Source organism: Mesocricetus auratus, unplaced genomic scaffold (genome assembly GCF_017639785.1).
Source record: "Mesocricetus auratus isolate SY011 unplaced genomic scaffold, BCM_Maur_2.0 Super-Scaffold_100013, whole genome shotgun sequence".
NCBI classification, from domain to species: domain Eukaryota; kingdom Metazoa; phylum Chordata; class Mammalia; order Rodentia; family Cricetidae; genus Mesocricetus; species Mesocricetus auratus.
In genome coordinates this window covers 69,880,357-69,900,477 of record NW_024429196.1, presented here as the reverse complement: position 1 = coordinate 69,900,477, position 20,121 = coordinate 69,880,357, and the positions used below count along the sequence as shown (strand labels likewise).

The 20,121-nt window shown below is 50.8% G+C and overlaps 1 protein-coding gene across 7 annotated transcripts in view; it reads left to right on the top strand.

Annotated features, from left to right (window-relative positions):
- Wnk2 (WNK lysine deficient protein kinase 2) overlaps positions 1-20,121 on the top strand; it is a 109,086-nt gene that overhangs the window by 36,185 nt on the left and 52,780 nt on the right. For all 7 annotated transcript variants that reach the window (XM_040755946.1, XM_013110602.3, XM_005066324.4 and 4 more), the window contains exons 3-7: positions 6,383-6,555; positions 7,655-7,875; positions 13,754-13,911; positions 17,177-17,265; positions 18,559-18,778. In XM_040755946.1, coding sequence (XP_040611880.1) covers positions 6,383-6,555; positions 7,655-7,875; positions 13,754-13,911; positions 17,177-17,265; positions 18,559-18,778 — 861 coding nt within the window. The remainder of the gene's footprint in view (positions 1-6,382; positions 6,556-7,654; positions 7,876-13,753; positions 13,912-17,176; positions 17,266-18,558; positions 18,779-20,121) is intronic.

Genomic DNA, 20,121 nt, shown 5'->3' with positions numbered 1-20,121 from the left:
AGGTCTCTTTATGCAGAAACACTGCCCCTGTCTGTGCTTTCATGGAGTGGGGATCACAGTTCTCCCAGGCAGCCTGCGGAGAGGGTTCCATTTAGGGGCTGGGTGTCCTGGCTGCCTTTGCCCACTTGTGGGTAACTGTATGTTTATTTTCTTGTCTTTGGTGGATTTCCCCTAAGGTTTCTTGCTTGCCTAGATCCTGACCTGGAGGGGAGCTTAGAGGACAGAGTGGCTCGCCTTCTCAGATACTCATGTTCCCTCTACACTCATGCAGTCCACAGACTTCTAGATTGCACACCTCACCTGCTTTAGCCTCGAGAGGGAGGCGAGCATGTGCTGTTCCCAGCAGGGCCAGTAGACCTGGTTCAGACCCTGGGACCCTGAGAGCGGGAAATGCCCTGTGTTGTAGGACCATGGGGAGTGTGTAGGGACACTGAGCCTCCTGGGATATTGGGGTACCTGGGGGGGTGAGGAGACAAAAGAGATACAGGTGTGCAGTTGGAACTTTGTGCTACCTGACCAGATGCCTGCTGACCCCAGGATGGTGGCACCACTGGTGTCACACTTAGTGACATGAGGGAGCTGAATCTTTGAGTGGGTTTTAGCTCTTCAGGAACACCAACTAGTTTGGCAGAATGGGGTTGGGAACCCACACTGGGCCTAGTCTTGCGGCATAGGATAGCTCTGGGCCCAGACTCCAGAGCCTTTGTTTGCTTAAAAAATGGTTGGGAGCTGGAGAGATGGCTGAGCAGTTAACAACACTTGTTCTTCCAAAGGATCTGGGTCCCAAGTCAGTTCCCAGCACCCATATGGTGGCTCACAGCCATCTGTAACTCCAGTTGCAGGGGATCCAACGCCCTCCTTTGATATCAGCAGGTGCCAGGCGTGCCCATGGTACACAGACATACATGCAAAGCAAAATAACCATACATGTTAAAAGAAACATTAAAAAGTTATTGTACTGGGTTACATAAGGTCCATCCTCATGGGAGCGTGTGATAAACTTTGAGCATATTTCCCACATGCTCCTCCCCTTTGAGGTTCCTTCTCTTCCCAGTGGTTCCCTTTGTCCTCGACAGTGTCACTTCTCCTTTGTGTCACCTGTATGTACACGGTTTTATGTGTCTGCATGAATTTGAGTACCCACAGATGAAAGCAAACCTGTAATACTGTCTTTCTGTAAAGATGTAATTTTCTTCTGTGACTTCCAATTACATCAGTTTTCTACAAAGAACACATCTCCATTCTTCTTTATGGCTTAAAGAAAATTCCTCTCACGTTCCTTTAGTTTGACTCAGACCACAAGCATATGCTCTGGAAAGGCTTGCTACCAGATGCACTATGCTAGCCGGGGCTAGCCAGTGCTAGCCAGCACCCTGCCACTGCAGCCTGAGTGTGGCTCTCACCCTCTTTCGGTCCTCGGAAGGCAAGGTTCTTTTCCCGTGATACAGAAAGCACTGCACTCTTCCAGGAACAGCAGATGTGTCCCCTCTTGGGCCTCACTCCCTCAGCCGTTACCCGCTGGGGCTGTTGTGATGTCACTGTGGCCCTGGGTTGCTACGGGAGTGGCCCTGCAGACACTCTGCACTTTCTAGGCAGCAACCTCTGAGACAGGGTTTCTTTGTGCAGCCCAGGCTTTGCTGGAACATGCTGTGTAGAGGAGGGCTGTCCTCGATCTTAGAGATCCACCTGCCTCTGCCTCCCAAGTCCTGGGATAGTAAAGGTGTGCGCCACTACTGCCCAGCAACCTCTGACTTAACATCAAAAGCCCCCTCTGGTGTGTGTCTCCAGGTTGTCCTGAAGCATGGATTAGCCCATCAGACCTCATCTGAGTACCCCTGAATGGCCCTCTCCCCGCCTTGGAGGCTGCCATTTTGTCTTCCCTTTGCATGATCAACCAATAGTGAAGCAATGGGTGAAGATGACTTGCATAACCCAATGAGAGTGGGCCATGCTCAGAAGAGCATGTGAGATCCAGTCTTAAATGACCGAGGGGCATGGCACCTTGGTGAAACCTCCTGGTGGCATGGGACGTATAATAAGGTCTCTGCCCAGCTTCCTGTTCCAGGCGTGGAGGCACCATGGCTAACAGCCTTTGACTTGGGTTAGCTTGTTGCTTCCAGCTAGTTGGCATCGGTGGTAGTGTGGCAGGCCCTGGGTTCTATAACTAGCAATGCATGTATGCCTGCGCATGCATATGCACCATACATGCATGCACGCACACTCACATGGGGGAACAACAATGAACTGTAGCCTATGCAGTGTCACCTCCCACGTCCTGTTTGTGTTCGTTGTGTTAGTTACAACTTGGGCCATTGCACCTTGAGCCATATGCTGCTGCTGGTCGATGATGAATGCTATAAAATAACGTAGGCTTTAATGGTGCTCCGAGGCTTCTCTCAGCTCACTGACTAGACCCATGGGAAGGGAATTGGAGACAGACTGTTGTGGGGACTCTGAGCCAGCTCAGGATCCATCGTCTTCTCACCTGGATTGACCAGGATGGTCACTTCAGCTACATTCCTTTTGCATGTGTTTGCTCTATGTGTGAGTAGGTGTAGTTTCTGAGCACAAGTCTGCATGCAGAAGCATATGCCCTTGTAGAGGCTGAAGAATGCTGGGTGTCCTGCTTTATCATTCTCCTGCCTTCTCACTTGAGATAGGATCTCTCGCTGACCCTGGAATTAGGCTGGTGGACAAACCAGCTTTTCAGTCCTCCTACAGTGCTGTGTGTAGGGGTCCTGGATGCAAACTGCCATACCTGCCCTTTTACATAGGTGCTGGGTATTTGAACTCATGCTTGTAAAACAAGCTCCTTTGCCTGTTGAGCTGGTTCTCCAACCCTGGCGTATCCATTTCTGTTTGCAGTAGCTCAGTTCATCTAGAGGGCATGGAAAGTCACCTTTGAGTTCTTGCATGTGGGAAAATGAGTCTGGTGAGCCTGGGTAGGTGTGTATTTGGCTGGGTATAGAATTCCCCGTCGGCACTTTGAGGATGCCGCTGCCCTCCCCACAACCAGTATTGCTGATTCCAGCCACTGTCGCCTAGGCCATTTCTTTGCAGATAGGAAAGTTTTGCAAGCCTCAGGATTCTGAGGTTTCACTGGGACATGTCTGGAGGGTGGGTTAGTTTTCATTTACTGACCTGACCTCAGATGGCCCTTTTATCCTAAATCATTCTCCTTTAATTTGGGGAAATGCTATTCCTCCGTATGTATTTCACGATGTCTCTCCTCTTAGAGCCACAGTTGTATAGTTGTGTTCCAGATAGTTCTTTCATATCTTTTAATATTTCTTTTTTCCTTTTAGACTTACCTTTCTCGTTCGGTCTTTGAGTAGCTTTAGCTTTTTATATCTTAGTTACATTTTAAAAATTGAAGTATAATTTATAAACAATTAAATATGCACATTAATATTTCAAGTTGGTGGCTGGGGAGATGGCTCAGTTGTTTAATCACTCTCCATGAAAGCATTATAACAAGAGTTTACAACTGTAGTATAGTGAGTTGATAAACTGGGTGGATGGAACAGCCTGCATTTAATCCCATTACTCACTCATGAGGCAGAGACAGAGAATCCCTGCAGCAAACTACTTAGCTACACTAGGCAAATAAGTGGGCTCTGGGTTTCAAAGAGCGACCCTGTCTCAGTCTGTAAGGTGGAGAATGACTGAGGCCAGATGGGTATGGTAGCTCACCCCTTCAGTCCCAGTGCTCACAGAGACAGGGCATGCAGATCTCTGTGAGTTTGAAGCCAGTCAGGGCTACAAAGAGAGACCTTGTCTCAACCCACCCCACCCCCAAAAGAAAGCTCTGGCTTTCATATGCTTGTGCACCTGGACACTTGTATACGCACACACAACACAAACATGAGTTGGGACGTGACTGTAGCTGAGTGGGTAGGGTATTTGCGTAGCAAGAACAAGGCTTACTTACTTGGGGATGATTTCATTCCTAGTTCTTCTCAAACTAACAAAAAAATTCCTTCACCCCCCACCCCACAAACCACCCACCAGGTTCTCAGCTCCAGATCCTGCCCACTGCAGAGGCAGCCATTGCTTTGAAGGTGTCTCCATTGTTATTAGTTGGGGTAATACCAGTTCTCTTATCAAATGGGTTTCCACTAGACGCATGCTTATGTCTGGCTTCTTTAGTTTGAGACTCACACAGGATGTTTTTCCATCAAGGTTTTTCTTTCTAGCTGTTGAGGTGCGTACTGTTTTTGTGGGACTGCCACCAAAGTGTTTCTGTTCACCTGGTGGGATCCTTCTGCTGAGCTTGGTGGGGCTGTGGTGGCAGCCCCTGTGTCCTTCTTTTGAGGACTTGGTTTCCTTTCTCTCTGTGAGTCTTCTCTAGGAGGAGAGTGATGCGCCCCAGGGCTGGCAGGAAGCTGCTGACGGATTGGCCATTTCTGTAGGTTTTCTGGTGAAGCATCTGTCTGTCTGCATCAGTTATAGAAGTTCTGTCTCCATTCAGCGGCTGAGTCGTTTGACAGACGTGTGGATTGGGAAAGCTTTGCTTTCATTATCATAGATAAACAGTGATACAGTGATTTTAATAAGTGGAGCATGTTACCATTTTATTGTCTAGATTAGAGATTAACGTTTTTTGTACTTTCTATTTCATTGGATTAGGGAATGTTTTATATGTTAAACAAGGTCAGCCCAGCTTTCAAAATCTGTAAGAGCTATTTTCTGGATGGTTCCTTTTAAAATAGAAGTTTGCTCTTGTATGTGCAGGTGCACATCTTGGGTCCTCATGGGGAGAACATTAATTAGATGTTTCTGAAGTCTCTGAATGATTGTCTTTCTGGTACTGACCGCACTGGTGATTTCTCTCCGCTGTTTGGCTTTGTTGATGATGGCTGCTGTCTAGTCCCACGGATGAGCTGAGGGTCAAGCGGAGTCTGTGCTATGGGCCAGGGGTCTGGCCTAATGGGTCCAGCTGCCATGTGGGGCATAATTTAACACAGTGACCCTTGTCATGATCCTATGGGCCACTGTGTCTATTGGCCTCTGGCTTGACATTGTGTGAGGCCTTCCAAAAGGATCCTGGGAATCTTTGCTTATATTTCCTTTCAACTCTGATTTCTCCCTGGCCTATCTCAAACCTCCTGCTTCCTCTCTTTTTGTGTGTTCTGTGTTTGGTTGTGTTAACAGTTTCCTTTGGAAATGTAAATGCCTCTCTTCTCATACTCTCGTGGTTCTGGGGTGTGTGGCTGGGAGGCGGGATTAGAAGGTGACTTTGGGCATCACTTAGGTGGAGCTCAGGTCTCACTATGCTTATAGAGTGGGGAGAGGTCACCCTGAGGCCCTGGCTGGTGGCATCTAATGAGATGAGCTTGGAAGCACAGAGCAGCACTTGGGGCCATGTGAGCTCTTTGGGTTTGTTTTGAGTGCTTCAGGATGAGGATCCATTGATGGATTTGTGAAAGGGAAGGACCAGGGTATAGGTAGGCTGCAGGGGGGTTAATGAGGCTAGGGCAGAGGGCAGAGCTCACACACCTATTGAAAAGTTCTAAGACAGCAATGAGGTGGCTTCTCTTTTGTTTGTTTTTTGTTTCCCTTTACTTTGAGACAGGCTCTCATGTAGCTCAGGCTAACCTCTAACTTGATTACACAGCTGAAGACAACCTTGAACTTCTGATCCTCCTGCCTCTACCTACCAGATACTGTGTAGGCCACTAGGCCTTTGTTCATTGAGTGCTGAGGGGTCGAACTACAGGGCATTGGGCGTGGTGGACAAGCACTGTGTGCATGGAGCTACATCCCTAGTCCTACAGTGATGTGTGTTTACTGCTCTGTTGTAAACTTTGGGACAGCAGATTAGCTCTGATGCCTTGGCCCGGCACTGTGGCCCAAGGCCAGGTGAAGCATGTTTCTTCCTGCTCCAAGGGCCGGGCTGCCTGCTCTCAGGATTGGCTTTGCCAAGCCGGTCCTCCATCGTCTCAGTGCTGGTATCTGGCATGTGTCATCTCCCCTCCACTGAGGTCTCCTGAATCTTAAGCACCTCCCCCCACTGACATTTCATCTCTTTAACAAGTTCTCTGAGAGTGACTGATCACTGGAGAGAGCAGAGGCCCCCAGGTGTTTGGAAGGAAAAAGTGCAAAATCCTGGCAGCATGGGTTGCGAGCTGCTTCTGGCTTCCTGGAGCAATGTCTAACAAAGGGGCCCCAGGCCGGGGCTGTATCTGGGGTTGTGGGCTCAGGGGACTAGCTGTGGTGTGCCCCTGGTCACTATGGGTAGAAAGAAAGGGTAGGTTCTGCTACATGCCACTGTGGAGGCTTCTGCTGCTGCCCCTACCCCTGATGCGCACTCCTGGGAGAAGGGAGAGTGGCAGACAAAGCCAGAGCTCTGCCCACCCGGTGCATCTGTCTCTGGCTCTAGGACCGGAAGCTCACCAAGCTCGAGCGGCAGCGGTTCAAGGAGGAGGCGGAGATGCTGAAAGGCCTGCAGCACCCCAACATTGTGCGCTTCTATGACTTCTGGGAGTCCAGTGCCAAGGGAAAGAGGTGCATCGTGCTGGTGACGGAGCTGATGACCTCGGGAACACTGAAGACGTAAGTGCTGAGCACATGTGGCCTGGGGTAGCCTTGGGTGCGGGGCTGTGACAGCTAGAGTCACAGGTATTGGGATGCTTGGGCTAATCTGGCTGGTGTCTGTGATCCAGTGTCCATTCAGGTACCGCTTTTGAGTGGCATTCTTTCTCTAGGCCATGGGAAGCCCGTTCCCCAAGTGAGAAGAATCAAATCTAGCAGTCTTCCTGGCATTTGGCTCCCTCTGGCTTCTTGTGACAAATGAGACTGGGTCTCACGACCACACAACTATTCCCACTCTTCCTTCCTGTGTGGGACACTGGAAGGCTGTTTACTTCCCAAGGACATGGTTCCTTTGTCTGCTCTGTCTGGGACCTTATTTCTGGCCAGTGTCTGTTTGCCTGAGGCAAGCCTGGCACATTCGAGTGTCCTGGAAGCATAATGCAGACACTCAGGGCCAAACAGAACACAGCAAGGGGTTGGGAGCTAGGTGGCTGTGACAGTTTGCCACTCTTCACTGAGGTCTGTGCTACAGGGGTGAGGGGATGTCCCCTCTGGGTGGCCATAGCTTGGGTTCCTCTGAAACATTTTAACCCTGAGGCCGCAAGTAGGACCTTGATGTCCTCTGCTTCTGGGCGGCTTCACTCTCAGTGTGAAGATTCAGCAAGAGAAATCCTAGTTCCCATCCTCACCTGTCACTTCCTCCTGGGTGAAACCGGGTTCATCACACAGGTAGCTTGTTTGCACGGATACCTGGCCTTCTTGACCTTTGACTGTAGGTCACTGTGTCACTCACACTCTGTTCTGGGACCCTGCTCCATTTGGTGGTTTTTGTTTTTTAAAATCACATCCAGGAGTTTAAGGCTGTGCTTGGCATGGGTTTGGTAGCAAGGTCTCCAGTGCAAAGAGCTAATGGAGGTCTAGGGTCCTGGCTCACCTGCCTGCTCCAGGCCTGGATCCGGCTAAGATACCCTGGGTAGGGGAAGAGCTGTTAACATCTTCTCTTTCCCTTTGCTGCCTGCCCCACGTAGCTGCCAGATGCATGTGGCTGGGCTTTGCCACACGGGCACTTACCACAGGCAGCAGCAGGTGAGCTGCTTGGTGAGCTCTGCCCTTCCCCCAGGTACCTGAAGCGGTTCAAGGTGATGAAGCCCAAGGTATTGAGAAGCTGGTGCCGGCAGATCCTGAAGGGCCTGCTGTTCCTGCATACAAGGACACCCCCCATCATTCACCGAGACCTCAAGTGTGACAACATCTTCATCACTGGACCCACCGGCTCTGTGAAGATTGGAGACTTAGGCCTGGCCACCCTTAAAAGAGCATCATTTGCCAAAAGTGTGATAGGTGAGTCTGTTTCTTCTCCCTAAGCCCATAGGGGAACCACATGGCCTTCAAGGAGCCACTGATACCTGGTTTTGCTCAGCCCTGGTGCAGACAGGGTATCCAAGCAGTCCCTGGACTCTGGTGACTCAGCCAGAGGACCTGCCTAGTGGGGAGCACACTTACAGCTTGCCTGGAGATACTGGCTTTGTTTCCCACTGAGACTTAGGGGTGGGGTGGTCTCTGCATCAGATCCCTGGCTGTATTAGGTACCACCTATGATTGTCTGCCAACAGTGGCAGGCTAGATGCCAACTTCAGGGTTCTGGTGGACACCACAGCTGCTTAGGAGGAAGAAGTAGCATTGCCACAGAGGAATAACACTGCTTATGGCAGGTGGCATTGAACCTGTTCCCAGCAGTTAGGTGGAGGAGTATCCCAAGGCTGTGGGACACAAAGAAATGACAACTTGGAGTGTCGGGTCAGAAAGATAGATCAGAGGCCCAGCATGGTGTCTACATGGTGTTGGAAGGTGGTGCTGGGGGTTTGGGTCCTTTCTTGTCCTCAGGCCTTTGCTCCAGGCCTCTCCTCCTCTGAGACACATTCCTGGCCAACTTTTGGGGGATGTTGCTCTGGGTCCTGGGGATAATAGCCTGCAGCTGTGTGTAGGGATAAGAGAGTCTGGGTCATGTGTGCCCAACTTTGAAGTGAGTGGCAAGGCACTGAGTGTCGACCAGATACTGGGAAGGATTATGTGGGCTTTGGAAAGAACATTGCTTTGGAACTCATACCTGTCTTGAAATCAGGTGTGCCCCTGATTGCCCACATGGACAGGACAAGGAGTAGTAGGCCTCAGATGCCCAGGAACAAAGGTGGCTTGTTTGGTAATCTTGGAGAACTGCTTTATTTGCAGTAGTGTCTTTGGAATGAGATATTTAGGGTAGCTATCTGGGCAGTGACCCATGGAGCCTAGATTTCTGGTCTCATTATGGTAGAATTAGAGTAGTGGGAAGCTGGACTGAAGTCTCTGTTTCCTATCTGTGAAAATAGTTGGGACTAGGCTGGGAAGATGACTCAACTAGTAAGAGCACTTGCAGCATAACCATAAGGTTCTGAGTTCAAATCCCTGGAACCTAGATTTAAAAAGCCAAGCATTGGGGGTGAGAGGTGACTCAGCAGTTTAAAAGTATGAATTGATCTTCTAGAGGACCCAAGTTTAGTTTCCAGCACCCACATCACGTGACTGACAACCATCTGTAACTACAGTTCTCTCTCTCTCTCTCTCTCTCTCTCTCTCTCTCTCTCTGTCTCTCTCTGTGTCTCTGTCTCTGTCTCTCTCTCTGTCTCTGTGTCTCTGTGTCTCTGTCTCTCTGCCTCTCTGCCTCTCTGCCTCTCTGTCTCTCTGCCTCTCTGTCTCTCTGTCTCTCTGTCTCTGTCTCTGTCTCTGTCTCTGTCTCTGTCTCTGTGTCTCTCTGTCTCTGTCTCTCTCTCTGTCTCTGTGTCTCTCTGTCTCTGTCTCTCTGTCTCTCTGCCTCTCTGCCTCTCTGCCTCTCTGCCTCTCTGTCTCTCTGTCTCTCTGTCTCTGTCTCTCTCTCTCTCTCTCTCTCTCTCTGGGACTTGCTGGCCACCAGCCTAGCTCCATCCTGTCCCAAGAGACTAGGTGGAGACTGGCAGGGCACGGCACCAGACATCATCTGACTTTTGTGTGTGTACATGTATACACACACCTCTTCACATAAAAAGAAGAGAAATGGGTGAGGACTCAGGGCTGTGGGGTGTTGTACTCTGGCTCTGAGCTCTGGGAAGTTTTTAGCCAGGTTTTGTTTTGCATGCCTTAGACCCTAACAGGTGGCAGGACAGCCCCTCAGGGTCACCCACCTCAGAAATAAATGTTCAGAGCAAGATTCATTCCACTTAAGGAAGCTAAGTCCCTGTGTCCCGTAGCTGTGAGCTCTTTGTCTTTTTGGAAACAAGGCCTCCAGTTTGTGGCTTGGGTGATAAGAGTTGAGAGAAAGGCCAGATGTTTCTGGCAGGCCTGGGAAGGTGCTGAACCCTCGTGGCACCCAGCTCTGTGGGATGTCCCTTGAAACCTTGGCTATTGCTTAATGAAGCCCAGGTTGTTAAATCAGAGAAGCTAGGATCAGGAGTTTGTTCAGATGCTTCTCCTGGGGTTGGGGGAAGCGAGGCTCACTTAGGGGGATTCCCATGGGCGCTGGCTAGAGAGTCCTGTTCCCCACAAGTGCCAGCATCTGGGGAGGCTGAGGCCAGGTGGGGACTTCCCCAGGCTTGTCACCCTGGTATCCTCAGGTCCCGCAGGTGGAGCTTCTCATTGGGTCTGTTAGTAAGAGATGAATGCTGGCACTCAGATCCCGTTCTCCTCTAATGGGGTCTAGCATGTCAGCCCATGGGATGGCCACATTAGGGAAAGCCTTCCTAACTCAGTTCAGAAACCCCCTCACAGACATGCCCAGAGTTTGTCTCCTAGGTGTGTGTGTGTGTGTGTGTGTGTGTGTGTGTGTCGGCCTGCAGACATTGGTATTGTGGGTCTGTTTCTGCTGTAACCTTCAGTGTTTCCCCTTGCAGGCTCTGCTGCTCTAAGAGTGCTTGTGTATGGCTATAGGGCAGCCCTACCCCTAAGTCCAGGTGGCATCCTCAGCTTAGGACTGTGCTATTACCTCAGGCTAGGATTGCCTTTATTTTGCATTTTTTAAACATATGTTTTAAAAAGCAAGACATGGTTACACTTGCATCTGTAAATCCGGCACTGCAGGCTACATGGGCCTCACACCCTCATAGTGCATTTCTTGCCGCTTTGGTGGGTCTGGAGATCCCCACGCCCCCTTTGCATGATCTGAGGATGAAGCAGATACCGCAGTGCATGTGTTGTAGCCTAGGTGTGGAGCCCTGAAGCTGCAGAGCTGGCTAACCCAAGGGACCTTCTTGGAAGCGGTAGGGAGCAGGGACCGAGTGAGGCCTTGCTTTATCTGTCTCTGAAATAGTGGAGTCAGGTGAAGGCCTATGTGTTCCATCCTGGTGACTAGGACTCTGGCCTCTGTGGGGACCACATCCTGTAGTTTCCAAGCAGGTTTTGTAATAATTTGCCCTTAAGAGTGAAATGGGAAGAGGCCAGGTTGAACTGAGGGTAGCTAAAAGAGCTACAGGTTGGTCCTGGGTGGGCTTGGCATCCAGGTAGAGAGTAGGAGGGGGCCTGGCTGTTGGGTACCATGTGAATGTAACACTAAGGTAAGTACTTAGGAGTTCCAGGTAGTGTAGGGTCCACCTAGGAGATGGGAGATAGATTCTGCCTGCCCAGTGAGGAGATGGGTAAGGACCAATTGTTCACTTGTTCTTGTTAAAATAAAAATCAAGAAGATATGGGAAATCTAGGAGATAGAGCTTCTGAGCCCCATGTAGGAAATAATTTATCTTTCATTACAGACTCTGGGTGCAATTCTCATTATAGTGTTAATCTGGAGCGGGTACCTACCTACTCCCACTGCTGCCAGACTTCAGCACACAGTCTCCTGTTCATTCGGGGACAGAGATGCCTTGTAACCACAGCATAAGTTACTTCTCCATTAGAAAGGAGAAGATGGCCAGGGCTGTACCCGCAGAGGTGTTGCCTGATTCTGGCATGGGGAACTTGGCGAGCAATTGTGTAAGGAAAGTTCCCTAGCACCTGCCAAAACAGCTGGGCCTGGGCTGGGGGTGGGGACTGCCACTTTTACTCTCACACAGACTCATCTGCAGGGACCGGGGGATGCCTGGTAGATGTGCAAGGCTGCCTTGGGCCCAGGGTAAGGTACTCTGCAGGTGACGGCTGAACATGAAATAGGTTAGTAGGTGGGACAGCCACCCAGACAATTGCATGTGCGTATGTGCGTGAACACATGTACATGTTATTTCTAAAATTCAGATTTAATTAGTGAGATGGAAAGGAAAAATGAGTCAAGTGCACTCATGTTCAGGAAGATTAGGCCTCCTGTCCTGGATCAGAACTAGTCCCAACTCAAACCATTACCCAGAGCCGGGCTGCCTGGGATACTTCTTCAGAGCAGGGTCCTTGGTTTGTGCCAGTCCCTGCAGAGTCCAAGTCCAGGTACACTGCTGTCTGTTCGCTCTAGTGCCGTGTGGCCAGCTAGTGAGTCGAGTCTCTGATAGAAGAGTGGGGGTTCCTGCATGTGCTGAGGAGTGGCTGGCCCGGCTCAAAGTCCTGGGAGTCTGGCTTCTGTCACAGTCCTGTCTAGGGCCCAGGACACACCCCTGGAGTCTCTTTGTTGGCCCCTCTAGCAGGAAAAGGCTTTGTGATTTCCCTTGTTATCACAGGACAACTTGTCCCACACAGTCTCTGGCAGAGGCCTCATGGGGTGGCATTATGGGCAATAGAAGTGACCCTGACGGGGGAGCCCTTCCTTCTTGAAGCTTGGGGTTTCCGGCCAAGTCAGCTGCCCCATTCACTGTGCTCCAGCTGCCCCATGGTGGACCCTCCTGAGTGGCCCATGTAACCCCTCGGGATGTACTGGGGTCTCAAGGATGTATGTAGGGGTGGGAGGGGCCTGGACTCCCATCCACCTGTAGGCTGCCCCTGCCTGGGACCTCTCTGTCATGCATTCTGTGGTCTAAGAAGTACATTCGCTACTCTATGACAAGGGATGGGATGAAACCTAGAAATATTAAAAATCAGCAGTGGCAGAGAATTTCAGGAGCACAAAAGGATGGGAGTTCTCAGCACCAGGTCTCTTCCTGTCGCTGCCATTTCTGATGGGCTTTTTCTACAGTTTTGTGTGACATGCATTTTTATATTTCCTCAGTTTTTGGTTAGACTCACAATGTATATCAAACTGAAATAGTGGGCAAGAGACCCCCAACGTGGGTCTGCTTAGAGGTCAAAGTGTTTGCCACCTAAGCTTGGGGACTGGAGTTCAGGCCCCCCAGCAGTTACCTGAAAGTAAGCTAGAGTGACAGCCAGGTAGAGTGGCAGCCTGCCTGTCGTCCCATTAGTTACAAGGCAGACATGGAGTCCTCAGAACAAGCAGGCTAGCTAGACTAGCTGAATTTTAATAAAAAGTGGGTCTATTCATTTATTCATTCATTTAATTTATTTATTGGTTTTGAAGCAAAAGCTTGGTTACTTTCTTGTCACTGGCTAGCTAGCCCAGCTTACTCAGCTCCAGGGGAGTGAGAGACCCAGACTCAAAGGACAGGAAGAAAAACAGATGCAGGAGACGGTGGCTGAGAAATGGTTATCCCCTGGGTTCCAGTGCATGTGCTTACAAGCTCATGCACACGGCGGCCACGGCAAGCTCCGTTTTACTTTTATTTTGTCTGCTGTGCTATAAGCAGCCCTTATCTCTTACCATGTTTAGTATGTTACAAGCCGTCCCTTAATAGCCCTGTGGGACATGTCAGGTGGATGCCATTTGCTCACCGTCCCACAAAGTGATAGTTGCATGTCACAATCATTGTTAGCTAAAAAACCTAGTCATTCTGGGGACACTCGGGGCCTTCCTGGGTTTTTGCAGTTAGAGGCAGCTTTGGGGTAACCAAAGGTTTATGTCATCTCTGGGGAGACTTGAGAACTGGCTGGTGCTGACCTGTTTTTAGAGGTATAGTATCCACACACAAGCCAGGGTATGCTCCGATAATAGGCATGCCCACCAGAACACTGTGTGTTTCCAACCCTGTGGGTCAAAATGGCACTGAAAACTGGTGTCTAGCCCTGGAGTCATACAGTGAAGTTTTGGACGCTTCAGTTTGTAGGACACATCTGCTTGGATCCTGGGGCCTGCTGGCCTTACTGGTGTCCTGAATGTGGTACGGGACGGATATGGAGGAGGCTAGGAGCATCTATGAGGCCAAGGGGCCATGATCAGTAATAGCTGTGTCTGCTACTCCTGGTGCAGGTACCCCTGAGTTCATGGCGCCTGAAATGTACGAGGAGCACTACGACGAGTCAGTTGACGTCTATGCCTTCGGGATGTGCATGCTGGAGATGGCCACCTCAGAGTACCCCTATTCGGAGTGCCAGAACGCTGCCCAGATCTATCGCAAGGTCACCTGTGTGAGTCCACTCAGCCACCTTGTTAGTAAGGACACAGCCTTAGTTAGCCCTTTGGACAGTGGTGTAAGGAAAGGAGTAAGCATGGACACCTTACCGTGGGGACCCTGAGGCTTGCTTGGGTAAGTCTATCCCTGGGGGCTGTTACCTGCTTGGAACCGGGAGACCCAGGAAGAAGGAAACCGAGGCTTGGGAGACTGTAGCTCTGCTGAGGTCCCCTTTTCAGGAAGTGTGCCCAGGTTGGCTGTCAGGGAGCCCCATCTTTATCTCAGAGTCCCAGTTTGTTTTCCTTTTGCCCAAGCCATCATCTGAGCCAAGCACGTCTCTGGGCAGCTGTCAGCACCGGGCAGCCTGGGAACCTCAATCCCTGTTTTGCTGTCACTGTGATTTTTGAGTTGATGCGAAGGCTTCAGCTGTGCAAACAGATTGGGCTGTCCTTTCTCGCTCTGTGGTGGCCCCTGTGCTGGTGGAACAAACACAGCTTCTGAGGCTGAGCAGCTGGGCCAGGCTTTTCTGCGCTGGTTCTCATGATGTGTCGTCTTTGCTCTCAAGGAGAGGCCAGCAGGCCCTCAGGGTGTTCTCTGACCTTGGTTGTTGTGATTCCCCAGAGTCCTTCCTGTATCCTCTTCAGGCAGCCCAGTGGGACCCTGTGCTTTGTCTGTTCCTGTCTGTCTGTCTGTCTGTCTGTCTGTCTGTCTGTCTGTCTGTCTGTCTCTGTCTCTGTGTGTGTGTGTGTGTGTGTGGAGGGGCCACACACCCACGTAGCTCCGCCCTGGGCCCATCCACCCTGACGAGCCCTCTTGCAGGTGGTGTGTAACTCTTGCCTTTTGCTGTTTGGTCCAAATGATGTTGCTTGAGTTGCCTTGGGCCTCTCCTGTGTGCACTATCGATAGGTGGTGACAGGCAAGAGTTCTGGCTGGTACCTGGTGAAGAAGCCCACTCAGGAAAAAAGTTACTTCAGGGAGTCAGGGGCTATCTGCCAAGCAGGGTGTGAAGGCCTGAGGGGTCTTAGTGGTATTGGTGTGGCGTATGGGAAAGGAACCTTGGGCTTCAGGCTTGTCCTGTACATGATAAGGAGTGGTGTGTCATCTGGGCTGGGGACAGGACGGGCATCTTAGGTGGAAGACTGGACGTGCCCCTCATTCTGGCTAGCAGATAGCTCGAGGCTGGACCTTCTGGGGTTCTTTACTCTTGTCTGCCCCAAGTGGAGCTTTAACAGCCAGGCTCAGCAGGTGGATTTCTCTTCTTCCTTCCCTCATCGCCTTCTTCCTCCTGTCTTCCTTCCCTTCCTCCTTTCCTTCTTTATGCTTTCTATTCTCCAAATAAAACAAAAACGGCAGGACTTTAAAGACTGAATCTTGCTGAAGGATGAAGCCCAAGAGGGTTGAAGCCTTCAGGGAATCTTATTTTTTGTACTTAGTTGCTTCCTTCCCCTTGCAACTGAGAGGATTATAAATGAGCCCTGCCAGCTTCTGCTTCTGATATGGGAGATATCTGTGTTCTCTGAGTGGCCAGTGATTCCCTCTTCCTCGCAAGTCTCTTCCTGGCCTATGGCCAGAAACAGTGACCACAAACAGTGCTCTTGGCTCTCTGGGGAGGGGCTGGCGTATAGAGAGAAGCCCAGGTGTGGGTTGAGAGGCCCGACTCTGTGGGGAGTGTGGAATCCACTGTGGCTGAGACTTCTTCACCAGGCCGAGGGGCAGCTTGTATGGGAGGCCCTGGGGGCTCTGCTCCAGAGGCTCTGCGGCCAAGCGGAGGGATGGATTTGTGGACACTCACTGCTGGATCTAAAGCCTCAGCCACAGCATCAGCGTCTACAGCCCAGGTGGAGGCTGCCTGCATGTTTTTGCTCAATGGTGATCCTTGTGACAGCGTGGATGGGGCAGCCTTGGCCTGAGTTTGAGCTGGGGATGCTTTATACACCAAAGATGTCCTCTATTCAGACCTGAGTGGGAGGAACATTGGCCACTGGCCTTGTGCTGAAGGGAAGAACTTATGGTCACAAGGCTTCCTGTCACTGGTCTGCTTCTTCCCCATTCTGCTTTCAAGCCTGCGGCTTGAATGTGATAAATCCACAGGTCTGGAGTTTTCATTCAAGTTGTAAACATCTTGACTATGATTTCTCTAGTATGTTCTCTCTCTCTCTCTCTCTCTCTCTCTCTCTCTCTCTCTCTCTCTCTCTCTCTCTCTCGTGTGTGTGTGTGTGTGTGTGTGTGTGTGTGTGTGTGTGTGTGTGTGTGTGTGTTTTCTCACCCATGCAGGCATGTGTGGGGCCCAGAAGTTATCAAGGTGTCTTTCTCAATTGACTCTCCGCATTACTTTTGAGACAGGGTCTCCTATTGAACCTAGAGCTGTAGACTGTTGGCCGTGAGTCCCCAGGATCTGACTGTCTCTGCCTCTCTCAGTGCTGGGGTTATAGGCACGTGCCAACAAGCCTGGGTTTTACTTGAGTGCCGGACATCTGAACTCAGGTCCATGTGCTTACGTAGCAACCGTGTACTGCCAATCCATCGTGCACCTTCAAGTATGTCTTATTTTCCTTCACTGCTCCCCACCCTGTCCTTCTGGAGTCCTGTTTTTATAAATATTATGTGCCAGCCTGCACCTCGTTAGTGTCACAAATTCTAAAGGGAAGGGAACAGTTGTGTGTCTATTTGTCTCTCTGCTCCATGCCCAACAGTTCTGTCACCTTGTCTTCTCTTCTGTGAGGTTTCCATCTCTAGTCAGTTCTCATATCTATAATTTCTGCTTGTTACCAGAAGTTAGTTTTTTTTTACCCCACTACTGAACAGCTGCTATGAGTTTTACCCCTGCCCCTTGCCTCCAACTTGCAGCACACTCTCATTTCTGTTGACTGGTTTTTCTTCTGGGTGAGTCCTGTCTTCTTGCCTTCTAGCATTTCTAGTGGTTTTTGTTTAATCAGCACACACTGTACCATTACAGCTGAGCCTGAAGGTCCTTGGTCTTTCTTTGCCCAGATCTGTGGTGCTGAGGGGGTACTCATCTTGGTTTTAGGGAAAGACTAGAGGGGATTGTAGATCTGGGCTCTTTGTCACTCTTTCCTTTCCAGAACTCTGCCTCATAGCCCCCCCCCCCAGCTTCCCTGAACACAGCTCCACCCTCAACTCATTGAGACCCCAGGCTCTGCTGGGTCCCAGGACTCAGACTGGGAAGTGCCCTGGGTAGCGAGCTGAGCCATAGGAGACACTGGGGTATTGATGGTGCCTCTGGCTCTGGGAGGTGCCAGGTAACTCTGCTCTGTTCTCAGGGCATCAAGCCGGCCAGCTTCGAGAAGGTGCACGATCCTGAGATCAAGGAGATCATCGGAGAGTGCATCTGCAAGAACAAAGAGGAGAGGTAAGCGCCAGCACCCTGGGCTCCAGGGTTCTCCAGCTGACGCTGGTCCAGCTGGCATTTTGGGCTGCATTCTCCATGCAAACTTCCCAGGTCAGGCAGGCTGGCTCAAGCTATGTGATACCAGCTTGTGAGTTGCTGCGGGCAGTGTAGGGCTCACATCCTTTCCTGCCTCCTGAGATAGGCTCCTAACGCAGCCTGAAGTGCTGGGGCACCCAGGCCTTCGCCCTGTCCTCTACTTTTTCTCCAGTTGTCCCCATTTCCATGGCCTTCGGGAACATCTCCATACCCAGGTTCCTCATGCACCTCAGCCCTGTCAGCTCTTGTGAACAGCAGGCTGTACGTAGGCGCGTACTTATCCATCTGTCTCTGAGGCCGCAGATTTCACCTCCTGACCCCCCAGTTGCTCTACAAAGCCAATTCCTCTTCAAAACAGGACTGCCCTTCCCAGTGGACAACCAGGAAGCTAGGGGTGCCTTTTAGCCTTCCTAGTCCTCAAAACAAACTGGGGTGTACTTACCCATCTACATGACATTCTCAGAAGTAGGTAGGGAGGAGTAGCTGGTGATCGTTGCCATCAACATGGTGCCCAGAAGAAGCCAGACTTATGACAGAGGATGCTTCATGGTCAGTTACATTTGTGCTAGAGAACAGACCAGACCCAGTGGTTAGAACATGTATTTGGGAGGCATGACTTCCTGCAGCTGGAAGTGACCATATAGCAACACCCAGCTGCCAGGTGATATGGTCCCCGTGGTGGAGTCTCCCGTGGCTGGGTTCTCGCTCCAAACCCTCTGTCTGTCTGTCTTTATTTTTCCACACCCCTTCCTCCTGAGAGAGGCTCCCTACTAATCTCACTGCTGCTGTGAGGCCCAGGGACCCTCGGGTCTTTGTGTGATTGGGATTCTACTTCTTCTCATTCCCCCTGAGCCAGGAGTCTCTGATGGGGATTGAGCACTCCCCTGCACCTCTGCAGGGTCTGTTTCTATCTGCCCAGCAGATGACCTGGTACAGGGTGTGATTTCTTTTGGGGGAGGTAGGTGTCTTAAAATATGCAACAAGAAACAAGACCGTATCGGATCATAATTTCTCAGCATCTACTGGGAATTAAGGAACGCTTGTGTGCATACCTGTGTCCTACCCCCTGAGGGCAGAGCTTGCCCACCAGGAATGATGTGGGAGAACTTTCTAGCATAACCTGCTCAGTGTGCTGGGTGGTGACCTGATATTATGCATGTAGATGGTTGTGGAAACTCCTTGTCCCTGAGCCTTGCCTGGGAACTACTCTCCCTCCAGGTATGAGATCAAGGACCTGCTGAGCCACGCCTTCTTCGCGGAAGACACAGGCGTCCGGGTGGAACTTGCAGAGGAGGACCATGGCAGAAAATCTACCATAGCCCTGCGGCTTTGGGTGGAAGACCCCAAGAAGCTGAAGGGCAAGCCCAAAGACAATGGAGCCATAGAGTTTACCTTTGACTTGGAGAAAGAGACCCCCGATGAGGTGGCCCAAGAAATGGTAATGTGCACTCAAAGGGGCTCAGCTGCCCTTGGGCGAGTTTGGGTTTTTTTTTTTTTAAAAGTCACAAATCGGCTGCTTTTCCACAAGGGTGTGTGCCCCCAGGGAAGTGGCCGGCATGCCTGAGAGGGCTGGGGGCAGTCCTGAGAAAGGGCTTGGGGTCGCTGCTGTGTGCTCAGGTGTGTACCCTGACAAGAGGGCTAAGGATCTCTACTGCACAGGACCTGGGAGAGGAGAGGAGCATCTGGGGCACTGTTCAGGGAAGGAATCAAGTGGAAAGGGGGAGAGACTGAAGGGCCTTGGCCTTAACCGAACTCTTGCCAGTTTGCCCCAGGACTGTGGCTTTGAACATGGGGTTTGTCCCTCCTGCTTTGGAGATGCTCTTGTGTTGTCTTGGCTTCTGTGATTGGTCGTTGTAGTTTCGACATGATTGAGTTTCTTCAAGTAAAATAACATTTCTTGCCTTCATAAACAAGGCCAGGGCTGCGTTACAAGTGTGATTCTGACTGCTCTGCACTGGGCCAGGCAGGGCATGAGGGATTTGGGAGCTGAGCCTTGAGATCAGGGGGCCACAGGATGGCTACAGTGTGATAAGGGGATGCTGGGTCTCAGTATGAGTGATCGCAGCATGGGTGGTGCTCCCAGGATGATGTCCGGGATCCCTGACAGGTAGATTCCGAGCATCCGGGCTTCACCCAGACCCTAGCTTCCCGGTTTGTCTTCAGTTTCTTGAAAGACACAGTGTCCTAAACCTAACCTGTACCCTGTGTACCCTTCCTGGGTGCTGCTTAACTGCTTCTGAAGCAGTTGACACCCTTGGCTCCACCCTATCTCTGCTGTTCATAACATAGAAGAAGGGCTTCCGACAGGATAGGGCCATTGTGGGTCAGTCACCTCAGCTGGTCCCTGGCATTTGGCTGAACTCCCAGGCTATGTCCCTGCATCAGGTCCAGGGAAGTCCCTGGGCCCAGCACCCTCTCCTGAATCACACACACACACACACACACACACACACACACACACGCACGCACGCACACACACACACCTTATCTCCTTCTCCCTCTTCTGCCTCGAACTGCATTTTCTTTCCATTATAAGGCATGCTATCTATAAAAGGGCATCCATGTAGAAAGGACATGACTTGTATCAATTTAAAGAATAATAATAAATGCCAGGTGGTTGTGGTACACACCTTTAATCCCAGCACTCAGGAAGAAGAGGAGGGTGGATCTTTGAGTTTGAGACCAGCCTGGTCTGCAGAGCAGGTTCCAGAACAGCTGGGGGCTACACAGAGAAACCCTGTCTGAAAAAGAAAACAAAATAACATAATAATAGTAAGCAAT